A 24,803-nucleotide genomic window follows, 5' to 3' on the forward strand; every position below is an offset into this window, starting at 1 on the left:
TGAATCACTTGGGAATCTTGTTAAAATGCAGGTTCTGACTCAGTAGATCTGAGGTGGGGCCTTAGATTCAGTATTGCCAGTAGGCTTCTAGGTCATGCCGGTGCCACTGGTCCTTGGGTCCCTCTTTGAATAGCAGGTGTCTAGTGTTTTTTGACATTAAAGCCATCCACTGGGTATGTCACCAGGTAACTTCCTGCTTGTCTCCCTTTTTGATGGTGGTGGAGGAGGAGGAGGAGGTCATGCTAAAAGCTCTAGTGTGCCTCAGTGTCACTTGTCAGTCAATAGGTGTTGCCACTCTTTCTCATTCTGTTCCTAGGGCCGTTCTGTCATTAAGGGTGATTTTTGCCCCTTGCTAGCCCGTCCTCTCCAGCCCTAGGCAACCAGTTAAATTACTTTCTATGAATAAATGTTCAAACTCACTAGTAGACAAGAAGCGTGAATTAAATGAACAGTATCACAACATCTGTCAGGCTGGAAAAATGAAAAAAAGATCTATAATAGCTATTGCGCCAGGCTCACTCAGTGCTAGGGGACACACAAATTAGTAGAGCCTTTTTGAAAAGCAATAATAGACATTTTAACCCACTAGGACTACTCCTGATAATGAGAGAAAAGCACCTATAAATAAGGATATATATTCAAGGATGTTTACGACGTCATTGTTTATAGTGGCAAAAAAAAAGGCACCTGGAAATGAATAGTTGACTAAATCTTACTAAATCCACACCATGGAGTAGTTTGCAGTCATTCAGAAAAATGAATTAGAGCTATACCAGTTGATTTTTAGGGATTTCCATTAGATATTGTAGAATAAGAAAACTAAGGGGCAGAAGAATCTGAAAGGATGACTATATTTGATAAAACAATGGTAATCCCCTTTGTATGTTTATTTGCATATATTTTTGTAGATGATTAAGCATGGAGAAATTTACAGAATACAACATAGGTTATATTGCAGGGTAGAGTGAATAAAGCAAAACGTAAGAAAAAGTAATGGGATCTGAAAACATTTATGCATTTATATACTATCTACGGATGTATATTAAAAAGGGAAAATTATATAGAAAGCAAATGTATATGTGTATTTATTGTCACAGAAAGATGGTCATCATTTGTTTCTAAGGAAAAGAACTAAAAATTTTACATATTTGACCTCATTTATGATAAAAATTCCACACTTCACACTTAGGGAAGAAAAGTTCTCATGTTAAAAACCAGTGCAGAATATTCCAAATAAATATTAAATAGGAAATTTTGAAAGTTTATTTTAAGAAATTGAATATTGATTTTAGTTGTCTATAATACAGCTTTGCCTTATATTTTAGGAAGCTGCAGATGATGGACATAAAAACAACCTTCTTCCTCAGATTATTCAGTGTTTTGCCTGTCCAAATTGCTTCCTTCTTTTTCGCAGCAAGGATGAGTGTTTGAAGCATATGTCTGGAAAGAATCATTTCCATCAGAGGTTTAAAATGGGTGGTATGTTAATACTCTCTTCTGCTGAAAATTACTTAGCTACTTTAATCTTTGCTGATTTACCATACTTCTCAGATAATTCTTGAGGTAATATCCTCACATTTGTTTGAGAACTATGAAAGTGAAAGGTTTTTATCTTAATTTTTATTTTTCAAATAAGATTCTCATTTTTTTGTCTGTACCTAAGGGTAAGATTTCCTTACTTTGAGGAATGAAGGGAAACTTGGGAAGAAAACATGTATTCAGCATAATGTTTTTGTATAGCCATGATATCTGGGAAGTTAGTTGGGTGTTTCTCTGCATTCAAGACTCAAATTTTAATTTGAGTTTGACTTCAGCATGTTTTACACTTAAGGCTAGAAAATGACTTCCCTTTGATTTTTGTTGCAAAATGACTATTTTCTTTTACTTGTACCAATGTTGAGAAAGGCAAAGGGGAGGAAGGTTGGGTCACTCTATATTCAAATCTTTGCAGGTTATAGTTTCTTTTGTCTTTCAGATGACAAGGGAATAGCACATCCAATATCATTTCCATCTTTTGCAAAGAAACTTTTGATCTCTCTGTGCAAAGATGTTGCATTTCAAGTTAAGTGTGTGGCCTGCCATCAGACACTGCGTTCCCACATGGAGCTCACTGCCCATTTCAGGTTTGTACAGGTCTAGTTCTGGGCTATAAGGGAATCCTGCCCAATAAGCTCTTCACCAGCGGGAGGATTCAACGAGTACTTTCTATTCCATGTTTCTCCTTTTAAAAAGAGAGTGTGCATTTGCCTGGAGATCAAATTTAGCATAATGAGAGAAGTCAGAGGTGTGGAAAAAGTGGATATATTGATATTGCTGTGAGTGTAGAACAAGCTAACAGTTCTGAGTTCTGTGTGTGTTCTATGAGTGTGTATCTAGTGGAGGGGAGGGTTAAAATAGAACCTTGCTTTCCAGTCAACCAGAATGGAAAGTATCTCATAAATGTGAAAGATAAATTTCAGTGAAAGGCCACATTTATCAAATAATCAAGGATTTTTTTTTGTCTTTACAATGGAAATTATCAAGCAATATACAAAAGTAGGACAATAGTGTACGGAACCCCATGTACCTTTCACCCAGCTTCACTAGCTATCAACACATGACAGTCGTGTTTCATTTATACTCTCGCTCCCTGCAAGTTACTATTTTGAAGCCAATCATGTCATTTTATCTGTAAATACTTGAGTATGTATCTATAAATGATAAAGACTCTTCTCTCTTTTAAAAAAATAACTGCAATACCATTCTCACACCTTAGAAAACTAGTAGCTTTTAAATATCAAATACCTAGGCAGTCATCTAATTTCCCTGAGTATCTCATGAAGTTTTTTTTGGGTTTTTTGGTGAGGAAGATTCTCCCTGAGGTAACGTCTGTTGCCAGTCCTCCTCTTTTTGTTTGCTTGAGGAAAATTAGGCCTGAGCTCACATCTGTGCCAGTCTTTGTCTACTTTATATGTGGGCCACCTGCACAGCATGGCTGGTGAACAGAGCAGGTCCACACCCGGGATCTGAACCTGTGAACCTGGGCCTCCAAAGCGGAGTGTGTGGAACTGTAACCACTTGGCCACGGGGCCAGCCCTTCTCATAAAGCTTTTTTACATTTGGTTTGTTAGAATTATGATTCAAAGTCTGTAGTTTACATTTAGATGCTTTTTTCCTGTTAATTCTTTAAAATGCATTAAAAGTTTGTATCTACTAAGTGATACAATTGCGTTTGTTTAAATAGAACAGTTGTTTTTACACCTTCAAGTAAAATATGTTCTTAATAAAACTGAGGTAGCAGAATATAATTATGCTGTATATACTCAGAATAATTACTGAGGTTCATCGTCCTGGTTCTGACTTGTTAAAGTTCTTTGTTTTTTGAGATACAATTTAAATTCATTGAAGTGCATAGATCTTAAGTTTTATGATTTTGACAAATGGATACATCTGTTAATCCACACTTATAATATATCACCTCTCCATAGAAAGTTCCATTGTGCTCCTTCCCAGTCATTTCCCATCCTCTCACCCCCAGGCAATCTCTATTCTGATATTGTTTCTACCTTATGTTGGCTTTGTCTCCTCTAGAACTTCATGTAGATGGAATCATATAGTATGCTCTCTTTTGTGTTTGTCATAGTAGCTGTGCAATTCATCTGTGTTGTTTAGTATGTTGTTTCTTTGTATTGGTGAGTAGTATTCTATTGTATGAATATAGCACAATATATTCATTCTCATGTTGATGGACATTGGGATTATTTGCAGTTTTTAGCTATTGTGAGTAAACCCGCTATATCCATCTTGTACAAGTCTTCTTATGGGCGTACATTTTCATTCTCTTAGATGAGTGTCTAGGAGTGGAATTGCTGGGTCAAAGAGTAGGTGTATGTTTAATTTTATAAGAAACTGCTAAACACTTTCCAAAGTGTTCGTACCAGTAGACAAGGTTTGAGAATTCCAGTTACTTTCCATCCTGCCAAGGTTTGGTGCTGCCAGTCTTTTCATTTTAGCTGTTTGTTTGAGTGTCTGATTGTGGTTTTAATCTGCATTTCCCTGATGAACAATGGTGTTGGGTACTTTTTCATGTGTTTATAGGCCATTCATTTATCTTTGTTTGTTAAATGTTCAAGTCTTTTGCCTATTCTAAAAATTAGATTGTTTAACCTTTTTAATAGTGAGTGTGGTAGTCTTACCATATTATTGGTACAAATCTTTTGTCACATATATGTACTGTGAATGTATTCTCTCCTAGTCTATACTTCGCATATTCATATTGTCTTTTGATGGACAGAAGCTTTTAATCTCAATAAGCATAATTTATTGATTTTTTTTTTCTTTTACGGTCCTGCTTTTTCTGTCTTGTTTGAGAAACCTTTGCTTATTCTTGCTTCAGGAATATATTTTGTTTACTTCACTTTTTAAAAAATTCAACTTTCTTTTAGATTTTAAGTTTTTTTCTATAATCTATCTCAAAAAAATTTTTGTTGATCTTTAAAACAATGAGCATCTAATTTCACTGATGCTTCTCTGTTTGCCCATTTTTTTTAGTTTGTTGATTTCTTTCTCAACTTTGGGTTTAATTTGCTTATCTTCTTCTAGCTTCTTAACGTAGAAGCTTAGATTGACTTTGGGCCTTCTTTTTCTATATAAAGATTTAAAGTTATAAATTTCCCTCTAATCATTGCTTTACCTGCATCCCTCAGATTTTGGTAAGTTGTCTTCATTTTCATTCAGTTAAAAATATTTTATGTTTTCCCTTTTGATTTCTTCTTTGACCTATAGATTTGTTAGAAATCTGTTATTTAACTTCTAAAGATTTAGAGATTTAACTTCCAAATATTTAGGGGCTTTTATTATTATTTCTTGTTTCCAACTTAATTCAACTATAATTAAAGACCACATTTTGTATAATTTCCCACTCTTAAAATATGTTAAATACATAGATAGATAGATACATACATACATAGATAGAATGGTTCATAATTTGCTTGTGTGATAAGATCCTCTATCAGTGCATTTGATACTCCTTTTAGTTTTCTAAAGTGTCTCTGAATTTTTTTTTAATCTTTTGATCACAGTTTTACTCTTGTGTATGGATTAAAAACAGACAAAACGTAGGTAGTACTCAGGTATTTGGGGATGATAGAATAATAATATATCATCTGCATCTCTATTGAACAATATGTTTTAGTGCTTATGTTTATATTGTTCTATAATTCGTACAATAAAAAAGCAGAGATACTATATTTAGAAAATACTTATGAGTTTAATTTTTTTTTTATCCAATTTAGAGTTCGTTGTCGAAATGCTGGTCCTGTAGCTGTAGCTGAGAAAAGCATTGCCCAGATTGCAGAGAAGTTCATATTGAGAGGTTATTGTCCAAATTGCAACCAAGGCTTTGTGGATGAAAGCAGTACCCGAAATCACAAGAAGAATTCAGGACACAAAGTCCGAGCCATTAACTCAATGGAAGAATCAGTCTTACTTTATTGCCACAGCAATGAAGGGAACAAACCTCCTTCTGACTTGCATCTATTGCTAGATCAATCAAAATTTTCATCTCTTAAAAGAACTATGTCTGTTCAAGAATCTTGCTCACAAGATCACAGCACCATTCCAGAAAAGAAGATGAATTTAGGAGATAAAAGTTGTGAAGATAGATTCTGTGTCCAGAAAGAAAAGTCAGTTGTTAAAACCTGGTTTTGTGAATGTCGTCAACAATTCCCAAGTGAAGATGCAGTAGAAAAGCACGTTTTTTCGGCAAACACAATGTGTTATAAGTGTGTGGTCTGTGGAAAGGTGTGTGAAGATTCAGGGGTCATCCGTTTACATATGAGCCGCATTCACGGAGGGGCACATTTAAATAACTTTCTTTTCTGGTGTCGGACATGCAAAAAGGAGTTAACAAGGAAAGAGACTATCATGGCACATGTGACCGAATTTCATAATGGACACAGATATTTTTATGAGACGGATGAGGTAGAAGGTGAAACTTTAGCATCATCCTCTGCAATGCTGGTGAGTAATTTGACTGCTAAGAATCCTTCTTCAACTATTACTATTACCGATCATTCCCCAGCGAACCGTCCTCCAAGGGGTAAATGGCAATGCCGAATTTGTGAAGATATGTTTGATTCCCAAGAATGTGTAAAGCAGCACTGCATGTCTTTAGCAAGTCACCAATTCCATAGATACAGTTGTGCCCATTGCAAAAAGACTTTTCACAAAGTAGAAACACTGTACCGACATTGCCAGGATGAACATGACAATGAGATAAAGATAAAGTACTTCTGTGGGCTTTGTGATCTTATCTTTAATGTGGAAGAAGCGTTTTTGAGTCATTATAAGGAGCACCACAGTATAGATTATGTGTTTGTGTCAGAAAAAACTGAAACTTCGATTAAAACTGAGACTGATTTTCCAGTAGTAGAGATCAGCAACCTGTTAACCTGTGGTTGCCGTGAGAGTTACATCTGTAAAGTCAACAGAAAGGAAGATTATAGTCGATGTCTCCAAATCATGCTGGATAAAGGTACACTGTGGTTTCGCTGCAGTTTATGTTCCGCAACAGCACAGAACGTAGCCGACATGAACACTCATATCCATCAAGTGCACAGAGAAGAAAAGAGTGAGGAGGAGCAGCAGTATGTGATCAAGTGTGGCACCTGCACCAAAACATTTCATGATCCTGAGAGTGCTCAGCAGCACTTCCATAGAAAGCACTGCTTCTCACAGAAACCTAGTGTGGCTCATTTTGGATCTGAAAAAACAAGCCTCTACAAGTTTGCTGCCAGTACCTCACGCACAGAGAGAAAACCGAAACAGGCAGTAAGCTGTCCAAAAAGTTCAGACGTGGAGAAAGGAGCCGAGAATGACCTAAGCTCTCAGAATATAGGTATGGCTTTACAAGTCTAATGCAAATTCCACATATGGATATAGAAACATACATGTATTGTGGCCATCATTTTTGTGAAAGCTAATAATGATTCAATTTTGAAGTAAGAAACAGGATGATACATTAGTCATTTAATTTTAGTAATTTGTATATGTTATCTTTAAATAATAATGTATTTTATTTTATTTATTTTATTTTTTTTGAGGAAGATTACCCCTGAGCTAACATCTGCTGCCAATCTTCTTCTTTTTGCTGAGAAAGACTGGCCCTGAGCAAACATCCGTGCCCATCTTCCTCTACTTTATATGTGGAACGCCTACCACAGCATGGCTTGCAAAGCAGTGCCATGTCTGCACTCGGGATCCGAACTGGTGAACCCCGGGCTGCCAAAGCGGAGTGTGCACACTTAACCAATGTGCCATTGGGCCGGCCCCAATAATAATGTATTTTAGATAACTTTTTCTTTTCTTTTACAAAAGACATGAGAATTTTGAGAGGAGGAAGAAAATTGATAGTCTTTCTGAAAGTTAGATTCGAAAGCCGTCCTGGAGATTACTATCATTTAGATTTTTCTTATCATTTAGATTTACGTTTATTAAAAAGATAAATCAAGTCAGTGCTTTTTGTTTCTATTTTGGCCTTATTCTGTAAGTGTGAGAAATCTTAAAGGTCACTTCAGAATTTGTATTTTTTTGTTATGTTTTTCTTAGAAGCAAAGCTTTTTCTTACAGTTAAAATAGCAATTAGATGTAGAGTTACAAGTGGTAGCAATAAACGAAGGAGGAGATTGAGCTGTGAATCCTCTTGTTTGTACTTAGTCTAGACTTCCCTTTTTCCATATAATGAGCTTAAGTCAGTCTCAAAGAGTACAGTGTTTTTCTTTTGTTTAGAAGTATAATTTGTTTTGTTTAGAGTATAATTTTAAGTATATTTTTTAAATAAATATTAACTCAGTAAGTTATAGAAGTAGAGTGGAGACAATGAAGATATGTGAAATGTTCAGCTAATAAAATATTTTTATGAACCGCTGACTTTACAGGCTTGCTCTGTAGCCTATGTAGATCCCAGCATCACCTTAATCACAGCATGTTTGAGAAATTGTTAAATGGCATACTACAGACCCGTTTAACTGCTTCCAACAGTGAAACAGTGGTCACACTGCTTTATGTTCCCTTGTGCTTTTCTTTTCTCTTCTGATCGCTTTTTGGGAGTTAGTGTTTGTTGGTCTGTGATTTTTTTTTTTTTTTTGAGGAAGATTAGCCCTGAGCTAACTGCTGCCAATCCTCCTCTTTTTTTCTAAGGAAGACTGGCCCTGAGCTAACATCCATGCCCATCTTCCTCTACTTTATATGTGGGACGCCTGCCACAGCATGGCTTGCCAGTTGGTCTGTGTTTGAGAGAAGATAATTGTAGTAGCTAAATCTACAATTACTGAGAATTTTTAAAAAAGTTATAATAAGATGGGTGGCTTGGAAATGGGAGGGGATGGCAGTAGTATACTTGAGGGTGTCTCTTTTAGGTGGAGTAGAAGCTATTTATTTTAAAAATAATTAAAAATTTTAAGATTTGCATTGCTACCGCTAGAAGCTTTAAGGCCTTGTCAAGGTAGAAAAGTAAGAAAGAAGGTAAAGGGAGGGAGAACAAGAGTTGGAGAATGGTGAACGGTGAAAGAAGCTGAGAGAGCCAGGAAAGATGTGCTTATGGTGGGAGGTGCTGGTGTGCCACTGGTACCCACTGTGCCCCACATTATGGCAGCAGGACTGTAAGTTACCTCATTTCTGCTCTGGAGGATATCTAATCACAGAGCCAGAGGGCTAATAATAGTTCAGTCTAGATTAGGAAAAGAATGAAATTCTGGCAGGGAGAAAGTTCTTAGCAGGTAACCTTGAAATTTTATTTTGATGGATGGTGCAAGTCTTTGGTTATTTAGCTTTAAAACTTGGTCTTCTAGTTCTTCCAGTATATTAATTATTTTAAAAATTCCTTTTATAAATGACTTTTAAAGAAAGTTTAGGAACAATGGTGTATATTTATAGAAAGGATAATCAAATTTCTGAAATACTCAGGAAAATTTTAATCTGATATGTGTACTGTGTCATGTACAGGTTTGGATTGCACGAAAAGGTTCAGATAGAAATGAATAACGTGCAAGACTAATATTTTTGCATATTGGTTCTCTAATATGTTTTAAACTTTAGAAATTAAAATATTTTTAGCTAATTCTCACCAAACTTGTGTTACTGTTTTTCTCTTCTCAGATGAAGAAGATGTTGAGCTTCCAGATTTGGATTACCTGCGAACCATGACTCATATAGTCTTTGTAGATTTTGATAACTGGTCAAACTTTTTTGGTCATCTACCAGGGCATCTTAACCAAGGAACGTTTATTTGGGGCTTTCAAGGTATGGTTAGTAAGGGAAACATTTGAGACAACCTCCCCCTTTTTTTTTCTCTTCGAATATGCTTCACTTTAAAAGGACCCCTCTTGAGCTTTGCTTAATACAACATAGGAACATAATTGGAATATTGTCATTTTGCATTATAGTTATTCTGCTAGAATGTTTTTCTCTTTACGTTTCTCTATGCTAAATATTAGCTCTGTTTGGTTACCGAAAGTTTGTGGATCTTTAGGTACAGATTCAAAAAACCTTTATTCTGTTTATTAAAAAAAGCAGACTAAATAAACACCTTCCGTGTGCCAGGTACTGTACTTGGTACTAACACAGGCTTGTTGATTATTATGGTTACCTCCCTTTTAAAATATAAGGAGGCCCCGTGGCTGAGCGGTTAAGTTCACGCGCTCTGCTTTGGCGGCCCAGGGTTTTGCCACTTCGAATCCTGGGCGCAGACGTGGCACTGCTCATCAGGCCATGCTGAGGCAGCGTCCCACATGCCACAACTAGAAGGACCCACAACTAAAAATACACAACTATGTAGTGAGGAGCTTTGGGAGGAAAAGGAAAAATAAAACCTTTAAAAATAAAAAAATAAAATATAAGGAAATAGGCTGAGAAGTTAACTTTTTCCAAAGTATAAAACTAATAAATAGTAGAGTTAGCTTTTGAACTTGGGCTTTATGGCTGCAGGACTAGTGTTATTTTCAACATGCCATAACTGCCTCTTCAGCTCAACCTTACTCTTCATCAATATGTGTACCTTCATCTAAATCGCTTTACAAACCATTGACCGAACCTGGGAGAGAGACTTCTTTGATTTACAAAAGTTTAGTGAGCGTCTGATATACTTCGTGTTTGATGGGAAACAGCATAGACAGAGGAGGATTGGGATTTAGGATAGAAACGTACTGGCCTGGATAAAGTAGCCAGCACAACCTTTCAGTAAGTCTGGCTTTGCTGGTTGTCCGTCATTTCTATCCGCCGTACAGCCTCGACCTGGATGTAAAAAACTGCTAATGCTTCTATTCACATAGAATGGTACCCTTCAAAGCATTTTCACACCCGTTAGTTTTGATTCTCTGTAACATCACTGGGAATTTTCAGATGAATAGGCAGATTCAGGGAAGTTGGTCTACTTTCCCAAGGTTGTAAAACAACAAGGTGGTGATATCTGCACTAGAACTGCATTGTTCCTCCTTCTCATCTAGTATTTTCCCCCTAGAAAAGTTTTTTTTCTAGAATTTTTTTTCCTTGATAGACTTTTCAGTTATTTCTTTTCCCTATTGTTTGACTATCACTTATGCCTTTTCTAAAAACAATAGGAGGAAACACCAATTGGAAGCCTCCACTCAACTGTAAGATCTATAATTACCTGAATAGAATTGGGTGCTTCTTCCTTCATCCTCGCTGTAGTAAAAGAAAAGACGCTGCTGATTTTGCCATATGTATGCATGTGAGTCATTGTTTTATTCAAAATCTAATGCAAATCTAGGACCCGTCTGGATTTTTTCCCCCACTTGAATCATAATGACTGTAGCTCATTCTTCACTGCTGTATTTCTGTATAAAATCTTCTGCATCAGGTTCCACTTATGGCTGATGAGGACGGGAGTCCGTAGATACTTATGTACGGCTCTATCCCCAAGTTCTAGCAGACTCTCGGCTACGCATAGTCGACCTTCAACTATTTGTGGAATAAATGAGCAAGATATGGCACTACTTGATCTGTGCTCCGACACTCCCACATTTTAACATCTCTCAAATTGGGAGTCACTCTCATAATCACTGTTGGTCTAGATGAGATTTGCATTTGCTTTTGTCTCTGCCAGTCACCTAGAGAAACTACCAAACTGAGACCCAGTTTAAATTAAATTCTCTGCTTAAGTGTTTATGTATCACACTGATAACACGAATTTTGCAAATGGCAATTCTGCAAACCTGTTGACTGCTGCTTGTTTTGAACTACAAGGCATTTCTTTTTCTGTCTTTCCAGTGCTAGATTGCGTTATGCAAATATCCTTGCTGACCTTTTCTCTATGACAGATCGATTTCTGACTTACCCTGAGATTGAGTGTGTAGCCCTTTCAGCGTTCCAGCTTTGTGTGGGGGCCTCCTGTTTGACTCCTTTTGGCTTTCTTTCTTAGTGGTACATGAAATAGCTATCTTATACGTGTTGGCATTTTATATTTGGTTAAATGTGGTATATTTCATTTATGAAGATCTTTATATTATACTTTAGTGGGAGCTAGGGAATAAGCTAAATATACCTTTCTATGATGTGTTCATTCTGAAATAGATGTAACCTGATTTGAAACTCAAATGCTAATTTTTGTCAACACATGCCATTTGTTCCAACTTAGGCTGGCCGTCTAGATGAACAACTACCCAAGCAAATTCCTTTCACCATCCTCTCAGGAGATCAAGGATTTCTGGAGCTAGAGAATCAATTTAAGAAGACTCAGAGGCCAGCACATATACTAAACCCTCACCACTTAGAGGGAGATATGATGTGTGCCTTGTTAAATAGCATATCTGATACGACCAAAGGTACGCAGCTGCAGCCACAGTGCAAACCGCCCAAGAGGAGGAGACGTCACTGCTGAGAGAAACCAATAAACTGCTGTCCACTAGTGAACTGCTGCCTGCTCACTAAACCGTCATGCTCTCATACTTCTCTCGCCTTTATTTTTCCCTCATCTCACTCTCATTCTTTAGTGCTCTAGGAGGATGAATTCATAATTTTCTGGAGCCTTTTTTGATCTAATAGATAAAATCTATATTCATGTGTATAAAATATATCTTCATGCTTTGAAATATTTTAGTACAGTTTTGCAAAGCTCAGAATCCAGATCTTCACTTTGTTGCTGAAATTCCGAATTTATTTTCAGCTTTTCAGAAAGCAGAGTACTTATAGGTGAAACCAGAAAGCAGTAAGCAATAATATGGCTTACTTAAAAAAGACCATTTAAGAGGTTGACAGTGAGAAAATGAAGCCCTGAGAGATCCTGACTTCCTTGGAAAGGATAGGTACCTCCTGTCCCATTCCTGCGGCTTACACTCTCTTCTCTACCGCTGTGAGATGGTTCATTGAGAGGGTGTGCTGATATCCAGTTTCACTAACCAGTATTTAAGAAAGGATGTAATTTTAGGGATTCAGATAGGTGTTTTTTTCATAATTTCTGAAATAAATGTGGGTAAAAGAAGAGAATAAAAGAATAGTTTTTAAATATCTTGATAATTGGCAGCCATGAATAAGATTTGAAGCTATTGATGAATGACCTCAATGAAGAACTGTCTGCTTTTGGGCATTTTTATTGTATACCTTTAAATTTTCCAACTCTGCTCTCCTTCTAGCTAATTTTTTTCTTTGAACATATTTAGAGCCACACTTTGATGGAAAACCCATTCTGAAGAACTTGGCTCTAATCACACATTACAGTGGATCAGTTCACTTCTGCGAAGTTAGGAATCATTGATGTGCTGGCCCAACTGTGCTCTTTAAGGGAGACTCAACTCTGTTTTTCTTATTTATGTCATGGCTTAGTACTGAATTTTGTCTTCCTATTTATGTTGTAATTTTTGTTTTCGTCTACTTTTTCTATCTTTGACTCCTTTTTTTTTTCTTTTGATCTTTTTTTCTGTGCTTTTACTGTCCCTTCCCCAATCTTTAACAGTATCTACTTAATACTTAAGTTTTCACCTTTGCCACCCTAGGCCAACCCCCTTTTCCTCCTGTGCTGCTGCTTTGGGGAGCATTTCTGTTGTAACGTAGAATGTGAAACCTGGTAGGCATTTGCCTTTCTTTCAACTTCATTTGGAATGAGAGCAGCATATTAGTAGATCTGCATGAGTATATTAGGATTGGAGGTAAGCTATATGTAGGTTATTGTTGTGTACTGATTGTTCCCTTCTGAAGGTCTCTTATGCTCTAGGCATTTTTTATCATTCATTCATAATCAGTACTCTTTTGAACTTACTGCTCTTAGAGGGCACATGTGTACTTTATTCTGAATTTTTGTGACATGCAGAGAGAGTGCAGTGCATAGAGAATGACGTGAGCTTTGGTTCGAATGCTAACTTTGCTGCTTTGTGTGACTTCAGGCAAGTTACTCAACTTTTTCTGAGCCTCATTTTTTTATATCTATGAGGTTGTAAGTATTAATGTTATGTGTAAAGTGTCTAGCACAGTATGCTAAGCACTTTAGGTGCTCAATAAATAGCATCTATTTTTATTATTACTACTATAAAAATAAAATATGATTCCTACCCACTAGATTTTTTTTTAGTTTTTCTGTCCAATTTTTTTTTTTTTTTTTTTGAGGAAGATGAGCTCTGAGCTAACATCTGCTGCCAACCCTCCTCTTTTTTGCTGAGGAAGACTGGCCCTGAGCTAATATCCATGCCCATCTTCCTCTACTTTATATGTGGGATGCCTGCTGCAGCATGGCTTGACAAGCAGTGCATAGGTTCACACCCAGCATTCAAGCCGGTGAACCCCAGGCCACCAAAGTGGAACGTGTGAACTTAAGCACTGTGCCACTGGGCTGGCCCCTCCAATTTTTTTTATTGTGGTAAAATATACATAAGATTTACCATCTTAACCATTCTAAAGTGTACGTTTCAGTGGTATTAACTACATCTATGTTGTTGTGCAGCCCTCACCACCATCCATCCCCAGAGCTCTTTTTATCTTGCAAAACTGAAACTCTGTACCCATTAAGCACTAACTCCTCATTCCCCTTCCCACAGTCCCAGGCAACTGCCATTTTACTTTCTGTCTCTGATTTTGACTAAGTATTTCATATAAGTGAAATCATACAGCATTTGTCTTTTTGTGACTGGCTTATTTCAGTTAGCTTAATGTCCTCACGTTTCTTCCATGTTATAGCATATTTCAGAATTTCCTTTCTTTTTAAGGGTGAATTAATATTCCATTGTATGTATAAACCCTATTTTGCTTATCCATTGATGGACATTTGGATTGCATCCATGTTTTAGCTATTGTGAATAATGATGCTATGAGCACGGGTGTACAAATATCTCTTTGAGACGCTGCTTTGAGTTCTTTTGAGTATATACCCAGAGTGGAATTGCTGGATCATACGATAATTTTATTTTTAATTTTTTGAGAACCCTCCATACTGTTTTCAGCAGAGTCTAATGTTCCCACCAGCATTACACAAGGGTTCCAATTTCTATGCATCCTTGTCAACACCTGTTATTTCCTGGGGTTGGTTGGCTTGTTTGTTTTGGTGAGGAAGATTGGCCGTGAGCTAAGATCCATTGCCAATCTTCCTTTTTTTGCTTGAGGAAGATTATCCCTGAGCTAATATCTGTGGCAGTCTTCCTCTATTTTGTTTGTGGGACACTGCTACGACATGGCTTCATGAGCAGTGTGTAGGTCCATGCCTGGGATCCGAGCCTGTGAACCCTGAGTCGCCAAAGTGGAGTGAGCGAACTTAACAGCTGTGCCACCGGGCCAGCCCCCTGTTTGTTTGTTTTTGATGGTAACCATCCTAATGGATATGAAGTGGTATCTCATTGTGGTTTTGATATCTATTTCCCTAATGATTAGTGGTGTTGAACACTTTGTCGTGTGCTGTAACCACTACATTTGACAAGTAATGAAAATTACTAAAATTAAGTGGCCAAAGAAGTGTAAAGTCCTTAAATCAAGATATTGCCTTTAGATCTAGATTTAAAGATGCTCTTGTAACTCAAAAATTAAACAGAAGTTGCACTGAATCACAGTGTGTTCAGATTCAGTTTGGTTTAAGACAAAAGTGTTTTTCTTCCTGGAGGACTTACAGGCATCAAGTTGTCCAGTAGTGAATTGTGTAAAGAGGAAATCAAAGAACAGTTCCTTTCCTGGATAACTTTATTCCATCACCTTTCCTAACGAATGGCTTTGTGAATAGTAGATAGTTTTTGTTAAGAAATGATATTTAATATGTATTTCTCTCAGTGTCAACAAATACTCTAATTCCTATTGAGCCTTTAGGGTAATTTTGGTAACTACAAGAATGCAGGATAACTCCTTTCATCTACTTAGCACAGTGTTCCTATCTTCAGAGGTGACAACCAGATAGCTTTGAAGGCAATCTGGTTTTGGGCTGGGAGTCAGTGGATCTTTCTGAGACTCTGTCAAAAGATTTCTATACCTCTTTCCCCAAAAATGAACATGTGTATATAGTGTCACATACAATTTCAGGAGATTTGTGGTCCCAAGGGTCCTAGTTACCAACCAACCCACCCACAACACTCTCATTTTTAGGATGTGACAAAAGTTCATACTGTAAGTCATATACGGTGAAACATTCTCTCGTATTTATCATTATTTTACAAGTAGTCTGGTGATTTTTCAAGTTTTTAATATCTCCACTATAGCATAGACAAATGATATCAGTTTGAATCTCTTGTTTCTTTCTAACTTTTCAGAAATTTTCTATTATTAGGACCAGAAAGTGATTTTATTAGACTGGAACTTCCTGTATAAACAGGAAGAATCTGTTAATAGTGTCATGAGAATCAGTGAACATATAGTATCTTAAATATTTAGTCTTTGCCAATTTTTTAGTTAATTGAAAGTTTTCTCAGGAGGTACTTATCTCGGTAAAAATAGAGATGTTCAGAGTTGCCAGTTCCCTCCATGAATGTTCAGTCATTTGGTCATAAGGTATTACTTTTTTGCTTGGTAGGGAGGGGACAGGTGATACTTTTTGCTACTGACGCTTTTTTAGATCTCTGACTTGGTTAGTTAGGGTAAATCAGTTACTCTTTGTAGCAAGGTGAGCCTTTAGACTAAGTCTGATATTTGAATGTGTCATAGTTTTTGTCCTATAAGATCTCTCCTAAGCATCAGGGTTCCAGCACCAACATTTTGATTACAGCTATGGTGTATCTATAAATCTTTGTAGAGATTTAAAGTTAGCTATTAATCTGTCCTTAATTGATACCTTGGTCCCCTTATCCTTCATCAGTTCTATTTTATATTGTACCCGTCTTCGCTTTTTAAAAACTTTCTAAGATACATAGATCTTTTCTAGTAATCCTAATCAGAGGAGCTAGGTAGACTTTCTCTTCCTTTGGACCTTGTAACATTTTATTCAGAAATAGATATTCATTCTAACTCAAGCCTCATGTTTTAAAGATGCAGATATAACTTGTCACTTAAATGTTGTTTTAAAGAAGAAAAAGGAAAGTAACTTTATTGGGAGTCTACTGTGTGCCAGCCACCATGCTGGCTGCTTTTTATATTGGTGGTGTTTGAAGATGTTTAAACATGTTGGAAGAACTTCTTCCACATGTTGTTTAATCCTCTTTGCAACACTGTGAGGTAGGATATGTTAAGTTACCCCATTTTATCAATGGGGAGCAAAGGTCCAGAAAGGTTAAAATAAGCTACTTGTGGCCATAAGCAAATGCTTTTCTCTTTCTCGGTGTCACCTGCTAAGGCTGAGGCTTTCACTGATGCAAATACCTGCTTTTGTGATGTAGAGAATACAGTGTGAATTACTGGCTCTAACCATATCCTTGAAGAACGAAGATAGAGATGTTCTGCTGCATTCTAAGGACGTTGCGGAGTGTGTGTTAAGATACCAAATATGCAAGGTTTTTATGAAATAACATTTAGGAAGATGCATTTTTATTTTTTTTGGCAGAAGATAAAAAGATTTGATCGTGGGTTTTGATACTTAAAAAAATAAGCTGATTATGTGTCAAACATAGCCAGGGAAAGTGATTAGTGTGTAAGTTCCCTAGGATGTTTTGTCTCATCATTAAATAAAGAAGCCCTGTTTTCTTTCCTGAGACTGTAAAGATGTAATGCCAATGTGATGAGCACATGCTGAGTCAAGGGACCACGCCAGCACCACTTTTCATTCACCCCTGCTTGTAGAACACCCTCCTTCGGATAAAATAGCTACACTACTTGTTTTTACTACATTGACCATACATTTTGAGGGTTTTTTTTTGTTTATTCTTACTTCCCAAATTATTAGATTATTGCGCCTACCCCAGCCATACTTCTTGATGACTGAATTTCTGAGTTACCATTTTCCACTGTTGCATTGGTGATGACCATTGCTTATATAAAAAGTTTTATGGGCTCTTAGAGATGTTTATATAAGAGACCTTGCCCATGTCATGTAGCTTAGTTGAAGAACATTGACTTGATTTGTGTAAGTTTTTCTTTTTAAAAACAGTTTTGTATATTCATTTGTTTATAGTTCTTAAGTAGGTAAACATCTTCCTTGCAGTTTTACGTGAAGTATTAACTTACCTAGAATATTTTCCTTAGGTAATGCAAGGATGAGCTTGAGCATAGGCTGTTATGAATTAGTGAATTCAAATTGAAGACAGATTTTGCTGTGCTTCAAGATAGTTTTTGTTGACTCTCAAACACTCCCTTGGACTGTCTTGTATCTGTTTGGTTTGTATCTTCTGTCCAGACTGAATGGGATGGAGGCATTAAGTGTGGTTGGTATCTATAGAGTCATACCAATCACATGGACTTTTAAAGCTGTCTTAAAAATTGAACGTAAAAGTTCACCCATGCTGAGAAAGTATAGATGATTGAAGCAGCATCGTGCTCTATCAAGTAGGTGTTGTATAAAATAATTGTTCAACTTAATTCTAAAAGTCTATCTACCTCTTGTTTCCTCAGCCTGTTAATGAGACTGTAGTTGGTTACTTTGGGCACTATCCTAAAAATCTATCTGATGCAATTAATTCTGTGCAAGGTAATAAAAACAGGAAAGAATACTCATGATTTTCTGTGTTCTACAGGTGGGGCTGAATGAGGCAAAGGAAACTTTTTAATTTTTGCAACCTAGTGTCAAGCTGATCCTTGTGATCAAAGCTACAGTTTGCTTTAAGCCTTGTGTGCAGTGCTAAATCGTTGAGGCCAGTGAAGACTTGCTTTTGACTAGCCTTGACTTTGAATTGTAGTAACAGAAACCTTGGGTATTTTCTCTTTGTTCCTAATGTTCTAAGTCTTAATTTATTGTTCTTCAAATTGTAAATGTAATGTTTTATTTCCCTGAGATGCTGCTTGAAATATTTGAAGCAGTAGACATATATACAGATTGTAGAAAGAGCAATAGTATATTTGCTGGAATGGTAAAAGATGACTTGTAATAACAAATTTTTGCAGCAAAGAAATATAAAGGAAATATAGTGATTTTTATTTATAAACAATTATAAATCTTGAATTTTTAAATATATTTCAAGTTTTTACATATTTTCACAAAAGCAGATAATCCGTGTGACTTATATTCAGTTATTTAAACCGTGATTCAATCACTATGAGATATATCTATATATATTTAAATATGTTTAAAGTGATAAGCCAAATATTAGGTCACTGATAGTACCATCGTTCAAATTTAAAGTGAATTTTACAGTACCTACTAAGTTATGCCATTTTTATAAAGCCATAGGTCTCATTACAAAAGCATGTGAGATGTCAGGTAAGTGAGTTTATGCCATTCCAGAGGCAACGTTAATTTAAACCTATGGTCTCTGTAGAGGTGAATGCATATAAGTTTCAAAATACAGGAGAATTTTATCTGTCACCAGTGTTAAAAATTTTAAGATGATTTCATGCAAATGAAACTTGGGAGTTTATTTGCTAGGTCCAAATAAACACACTAGCATTTTTTAATTTCTAGTTTTTTTAAATACTAGAATTTTATATTTCCCCAACAGTTATGTTAAAAGAACTTTTTCAGATAATTTTTTTGAATAGAAAACTAAAATTGAATTGCCTATTTCATTAATGTTTTTTTTTTTGATTTAACTAATATCATTTGGTAAGCATTTGAAAAAAAGCTGTAGGAAAAGTGTTGTAATACTAATTAATTGTAATTAGTAAGCTTGGATATGGGAGAAGTCATTGAAAATAATATTGTTTGCAAATACATAAATTATGGCACAGTAACTTTTTTAGAAATACATTTGCATTTATTGATTCTGCCTTACAGAATGTGACAGTGATGATAACCTGGGTAATAAAAGTACTTCAGTAGGAGAAGAATTCAGATCCACAGAAGGTAACCTAATGGAGTTAATCCTTTCCCTTACTTGACTGTATCTGTATGTTTTTTAAATTTCTCCCTCTCTCACCCCTTCATCCCCCCTGCTCCCACCTATCCCTGAGTTTAAAAAAAGTTATCTCCCTGTTTAAAGGATAATGTGCATTTTGTCTTGTAAGATGATTTAGGGGCAATACTAGTTTAGGATGCTAGAACAGGAATCAGCCAATTATAGCCTTTGGACCAAATCCAGACCACCACTTGGTTTTGTAAATAAAGTTTTATTGAAACAGCCACATTTTTTATTTAAGAATTGTCTTTGCTGCTGCTTTCACACTACAAAAGCAAGGTTGAGTATTTGTGACATAAATCGTATAGACCCCCTTCCCCCCAAAAGGCTAAAATAATTATTTTCTGACCCTTTTCAGGAAAAGTTTGCTAACCCCTGGGCTTGGGGAAGATTTTGGTTCCCTAATTTTTATTTCTTTTAAGTAGTATTAAATTAAGAATATTAGAAGTTATACAGTGGAACCATGAAAACAAGCACTTATATCTAAATATTAATGGACTGTTTCTATAAATTAAAATTTTTTTCCCCTCTTCTTGAAGGAAAAGTTATTTCCTTCCGTAGGGTGAAGAGGACTTTTTATTTATTTCACATCGGATCATTTGATGGCTATATACTACTATTTGGTTGTGCTGTATGCTCATTTTTTACTTTGGTTTTTCCATAACAGACTGCTTTTTATTAACCATGGGAAAAAATGAAACAACAGATTTTAGAAAATACTTTAAGCTTCACTGAAGTTGAAACTATTTTATTGGCATCTTTGACAGTAAAGGACAACAGTAGGCATCTTAATATGCATTCCAATTAGTATTTGTTGCTGAAGATTTGAGAGTGAGAATGTGGTGACTAGAAAGTAGGGAAATGTGACTAAAGAAGCACAAACAGTGGCCAAGCTGATTTGTTTTCTGTGTTTTTGCTTGACTTCTCATATAATGCAATTAGCTTGACTGAGAGCATACTAGAGCTTTGTGCTATTAGGAGTTTGGGAATTTGAGTCTAGCAGTGGAATTGATTTATCCACTCAATGAAGTAGAAAACTATAATCTTTCTCTCTTATAGCCAAAATTCACTGGTTAAACAAAGTTGGCAGTAAATCTACAGCCTAATTGGAAGTCAGCTTTTTGACCAACTTATTTTTCCAACATGATCTTGCAAGGTCTAGCTCAGTACTTAGCAGCCACATAATGATGAGTTAAACAAATGAAAGAACATTTGTAAGTTTTAAACAAAACTGCCAGCTAGGTTGTTTATCAAGCCATTAAAAGATAAACACCATTGAGTGTCTAAGTAGTCCAGACTTTTGCAGCCTTTATTTGCCACCCATGACTAATCCCGTGGAAAATGCCAGACAAAATTAGAACTTTTAAATAACCACACTTGGGAAGCCTTCACAGTTTTGTGGGCTCCTAGCTAACCCAGGAAATCTGAGATGTGTATAAATGAATATGTACCAGAAATTCTATCATTTTATTATCTATGTAATACATTTTATGGTTTGGAGATTTAGAGAGTTGTTATATTTTTGTGACTCTTTAGTTTGGAAAAAAAGGATTAATGTTAAAGAATTCAAGAAAAGATACTTTAAAACTTGTAACTAGTTGTCATATAAGGTAGGGACATAATGCTCCAATTCTAAGAAAAATCAGAGAGGTGTTGTGTGTGCAGTTTTTTTTTTTTTATTTCCTGATGGTTTATATATAATAAATGTGAGAAGCACACAGGGTTCCATGTGAGTTAAGAAATATGGTCTCTTCTGCACTTTCTTCTAATACTCTTCCTTTCCCCCACTCCTTTTTTCCCCTAACTACTGCCTCCTCTAGATCCTCTCTGTACCATACCAAGTGGATTTAAAAAGTTTCTGTCGGCATCTCTCATCCCCACTAGACTGTGAGCTCCTTGAGGGGTAGGGTCATGTTTTATTTGTCTTTATTTCAACAGCATAGTGTTTGGCCGTAATGATTGTTTGTTGAATTAATAAACTTATAACAAACTTAAAACATGTTAGAGCTGCTAGGACCCACTCCCTATAACTAGAAAAAGGAAATTAAGACAGAGGCCATTTGGCTGGGAGAATGTTCGATGATTTTCTTGACTCTGCACCATGGAAGCCAAGTGATTGTCTAGTCCAGACCTGATGGCAAAACTCAAAAAAGTTTAACTTCTGAACTCTCTTCTCATTCCTTCCCTTCCCAACACAACACTGTGAATGCCTGACAAACGGTAGTAAAAGGCGGGATAAATTTGCTTGTGGCCTTTTGCCTTGGGGAGGCAATTTCCCTGATTGTCCCCCTTCCCTCCACTGTCATTTGTCTCATTCTTTGTTCTCTATAGACCAGTATCAGTCTCTGATTATCCAGGCCAGTTATAAAGATCCTATGCACATTATTTTGTGTACTAGACAGGGGAAATAGAGCCCACATAGCTTGGTGGTAAAGAGTGCTGACTTTGGATTTGGACTGCCTGGGTTAAAACTCAGCTCTGCTGCTTATAGGTTACGTAATGTTGGGCACGTCACTTCACTGTATGTCAGTTTTCTCATTTTAAAAATGGGGAAAACAACCATAAAGGGGAATACTAGTGTACCTGTCTTGCTAGAATAACCTGGCACATCAGAGGCGGTACATGTGTTGGTTGCTGCTGCTGTTATTGTGATTTTCATCATCATCATCCTCATTATTCACTGTTACCCACATCTGAGATCTGCTCTGGAGGTATGCCTTCTTAAGAGAGGTATTCTGACTCAAATCACTGGAAGAGAAAAGAGGACAGCATTATGTGGATGGTTACCCTTGCAAAACCATCTTTCCATAAATGTCAAGAGTGTGCCTTAGAGTTCCTTCAATTAATAGCAGTCATCAATATAATTATTAATATTAAAATGTAATATTATATTACATATAATTGTATTAAAATGTAATTAATATTAAAATGTAATAATGTAAACAGTAAAACTCCATATCATGTCCAGTTTAAAAAAAAAGGATAACAGAGCCTAGTATATTTGTTTTTTAATTTAGTTAATGTTTATGAAAAATCTAATACTTTAAAAACTACTCAATCATAACAACTTGTGAGAGTCAGAATATTCTCTCATTTTACATAAAAACTTAGTTTTCTAAACGTTAAGTTATGTGCCTTCAGATTCACAGCCTCAAAATGATTGGGGCATGATTTGTATGTAGGTCTTCTAACTCCTAGTACTGGGTTCTTTCTTATTCTGTCATAATTACCTCTCCTCCAAGAGAATGAAATTAAGGCAGAGAGAAGGGAGAGTAACAGAGACATAGACTTAGCCATATAAAAGGAAAACAGAGACATAACTTCCCATAAATGTTCTTTATTTCTTCATAGAGCTTCAAGTTACTGTCTAATGTCCTTTCATTTCAAGCTGAAGGATTTCCCTTGAGCATTTCTTGTAGGTCAGGTTACTAGTAACAGTCTCCCTTAGCTTTTGTTTATCTGAGTATATCTTAATTTCTCCTCCATTTTTGAAGAATAGAATTCTTGGTTAACAGTATTTTTTTTCTTTCAGCACTTTTAATGTGTCATCCTACTGCCTTCTGATATCCGTGGTTTTTGATGAGAAATAAGCTATTAATCTTATTGAGAATCCCTTAGATGTGATGAGTTGCTTCTCTCTTGCTGCTTTTGTTGTTTTGGCTTTTGACAGTTTGACTATGATGTGTCTCAGTGTAGATCTCTTTGAGGTTCTCTTGCTTGGCATTTGTTGAGCTTCTTGGATGTATAGATTCATGTCTTTCATCAAACTTGGGACATTTTTTGGCTGTTATTTCTTCAAATATTTTTTCTGCCCCTTCTCCTTCTGAGACTCCTGTAATATGTATCTTAGTCCATTGGATGGTACCCCACAGGTCCCTTAGGCTCTGCTTGCTTTTCTTCATTTTTTGTTCTTCAAACTGGATAAATTGTGCTGTCTTTGTTTGTTGATTCTTCTGTCTGGTTAAATTTGTTAAACTCCTGTAATGAATTTTTCATTTTAGTTGCACTTTTCATCTCTGGAATTTCTATTCGGTGGCCTTTCATAATTTCTCTCTCTTTATTGATATTTCTTATTTTGTTCATATATTGTTTTCCTGGTTTCCTTTAGTTAGTTATTCATGGTTTACTTTTGCTCTTAGAACATATTTAAGACAGTTTAAAGCCTTTGTCTAGTAAGTCCAACAACATCTAGGCTTCCTCAAGGACTATTTAACTTAATTTTTCTCCCTTTCAATGGGCTATACTTTCATGTTTTTGTGTATTCTTTGTGTTTTTGTTGAAAACTAGATATGCAAATATTTTAATGTAGCACCTCTGGAAATCCGATTCTCTCTCTTCCCCAGAGTTTGCTGTTCTTGATTGTTGAAGGTTTCAGTTGTCCATTTGTTTAGTTACTTTTCCAGACTATTTTTGCATCCTTGTCATGTATAGTCATTGAGATCTCTTCCTTTAGCTTGTGTTCAGCTAGTGTTTTGACAGAGATTTCCTTAAATACCATGAGCTAAAAAAAGCAACCTTTCCCAGTCTTTGCAGATTGGCTGCATGCTGGGACCCTCAACATTTAGCTAGGCTAGCAGTGAGCCTACAGATCAGCCAGTAGCAAAAGCTTAGAGACTTCTCATGTAGTTTCTGAGCATGCCTCCTGTCCTGGACATGTGCCTGGCTTTCTAAATTCTCTAGTACATATAGATGCCTTTTTTTCCTTTGTGCTGAGGAAGATTCACCCTGAGCTAACATCTGATGCCAATCATCCTTCTTTTTTTTTTTTGTATGTGAACTGCTCCCACAGCATAGCCACTGACAGATGAGTGGTGTGGTTCCGCACCCCCGAACTGAACCCAGGCCCCTGAAGTGGAGACAGATTAGAACAGACAAACACAAGTTTGTAGGTTCTGCTCTGCTCCATCTGGACCAAGGTCCCACACTAGGAATATGGGCTGCTGCCTTCAAGACTGCTGCTGAATCAGGGAGTGATGGGGAAAGGGCAAGTAAAAATAGCACAAGGCTTTCCTACTGTTTTTGTGTTTTCTTGATTCAGTGTTTGCTTGGTTGCTGTGAACCTGTGACTGTTTTCCAGACTTTTGATAAAATTGTTTCTTCTGGTTTCTGCTTGTGTTTCAGTGTTTCTATGGAAGGACAGGTGTTTAGAGCTGCCTACTCCTCCATTTTGTTGAATTCACTCCAAGACTGATTTTATTTCTTCTTTAAATGTTTCGGAGAATTCACTGGTAAAACTCTCTGGGCCCTGAGTTTTTTTTCTGGGAAGTCTTTTGATAATAAATTCATTTTCTTTAATATATGTAAGTATTTGGGTTTTGTTTCTTTTTGTGTCAGTTTTGGAGAATTGTGCTTTTAAAGACATTTGCTCATTTTACCTAGATTATCATGTACCAGTGTAAAGTTGTTCATAATAATATTCTGTTTTTA

The 24,803-nt window shown here is 36.2% G+C and overlaps 1 protein-coding gene across 8 annotated transcripts in view; it reads left to right on the top strand.

Annotated features, from left to right (window-relative positions):
* Positions 1-24,803, top strand: part of ZNF451 (zinc finger protein 451) — a 79,513-nt gene that overhangs the window by 42,472 nt on the left and 12,238 nt on the right. The window contains exons 8-15 of one of the 8 annotated variants that reach the window (XR_002802039.2): positions 1,326-1,479; positions 1,976-2,123; positions 5,274-6,877; positions 9,136-9,279; positions 10,596-10,726; positions 11,633-11,819; positions 19,256-19,324; positions 24,498-24,676. Coding sequence is in view for 5 of the 8 variants with exons in the window: in XM_070245732.1 (XP_070101833.1) it covers positions 1,326-1,479; positions 1,976-2,123; positions 5,274-6,877; positions 9,136-9,279; positions 10,596-10,726; positions 11,633-11,819; positions 19,256-19,324; positions 21,197-21,267 (2,508 nt within the window). In the remaining 3 variants the exon portion in view is untranslated. Of the gene's footprint in view, positions 1-1,325; positions 1,480-1,975; positions 2,124-5,273; positions 6,878-9,135; positions 9,280-10,595; positions 10,727-11,632; positions 13,140-19,255; positions 19,325-21,196; positions 21,280-24,497; positions 24,677-24,803 lie in introns of all 8 variants that reach the window. The other 7 variants (XR_011430069.1, XM_070245732.1, XR_011430070.1 and 4 more) reach the window with 7 other exon arrangements.

This window comes from Equus caballus, chromosome 20 (assembly GCF_041296265.1).
Source record: "Equus caballus isolate H_3958 breed thoroughbred chromosome 20, TB-T2T, whole genome shotgun sequence".
Classification (NCBI taxonomy): Eukaryota; Metazoa; Chordata; class Mammalia; order Perissodactyla; family Equidae; genus Equus; species Equus caballus.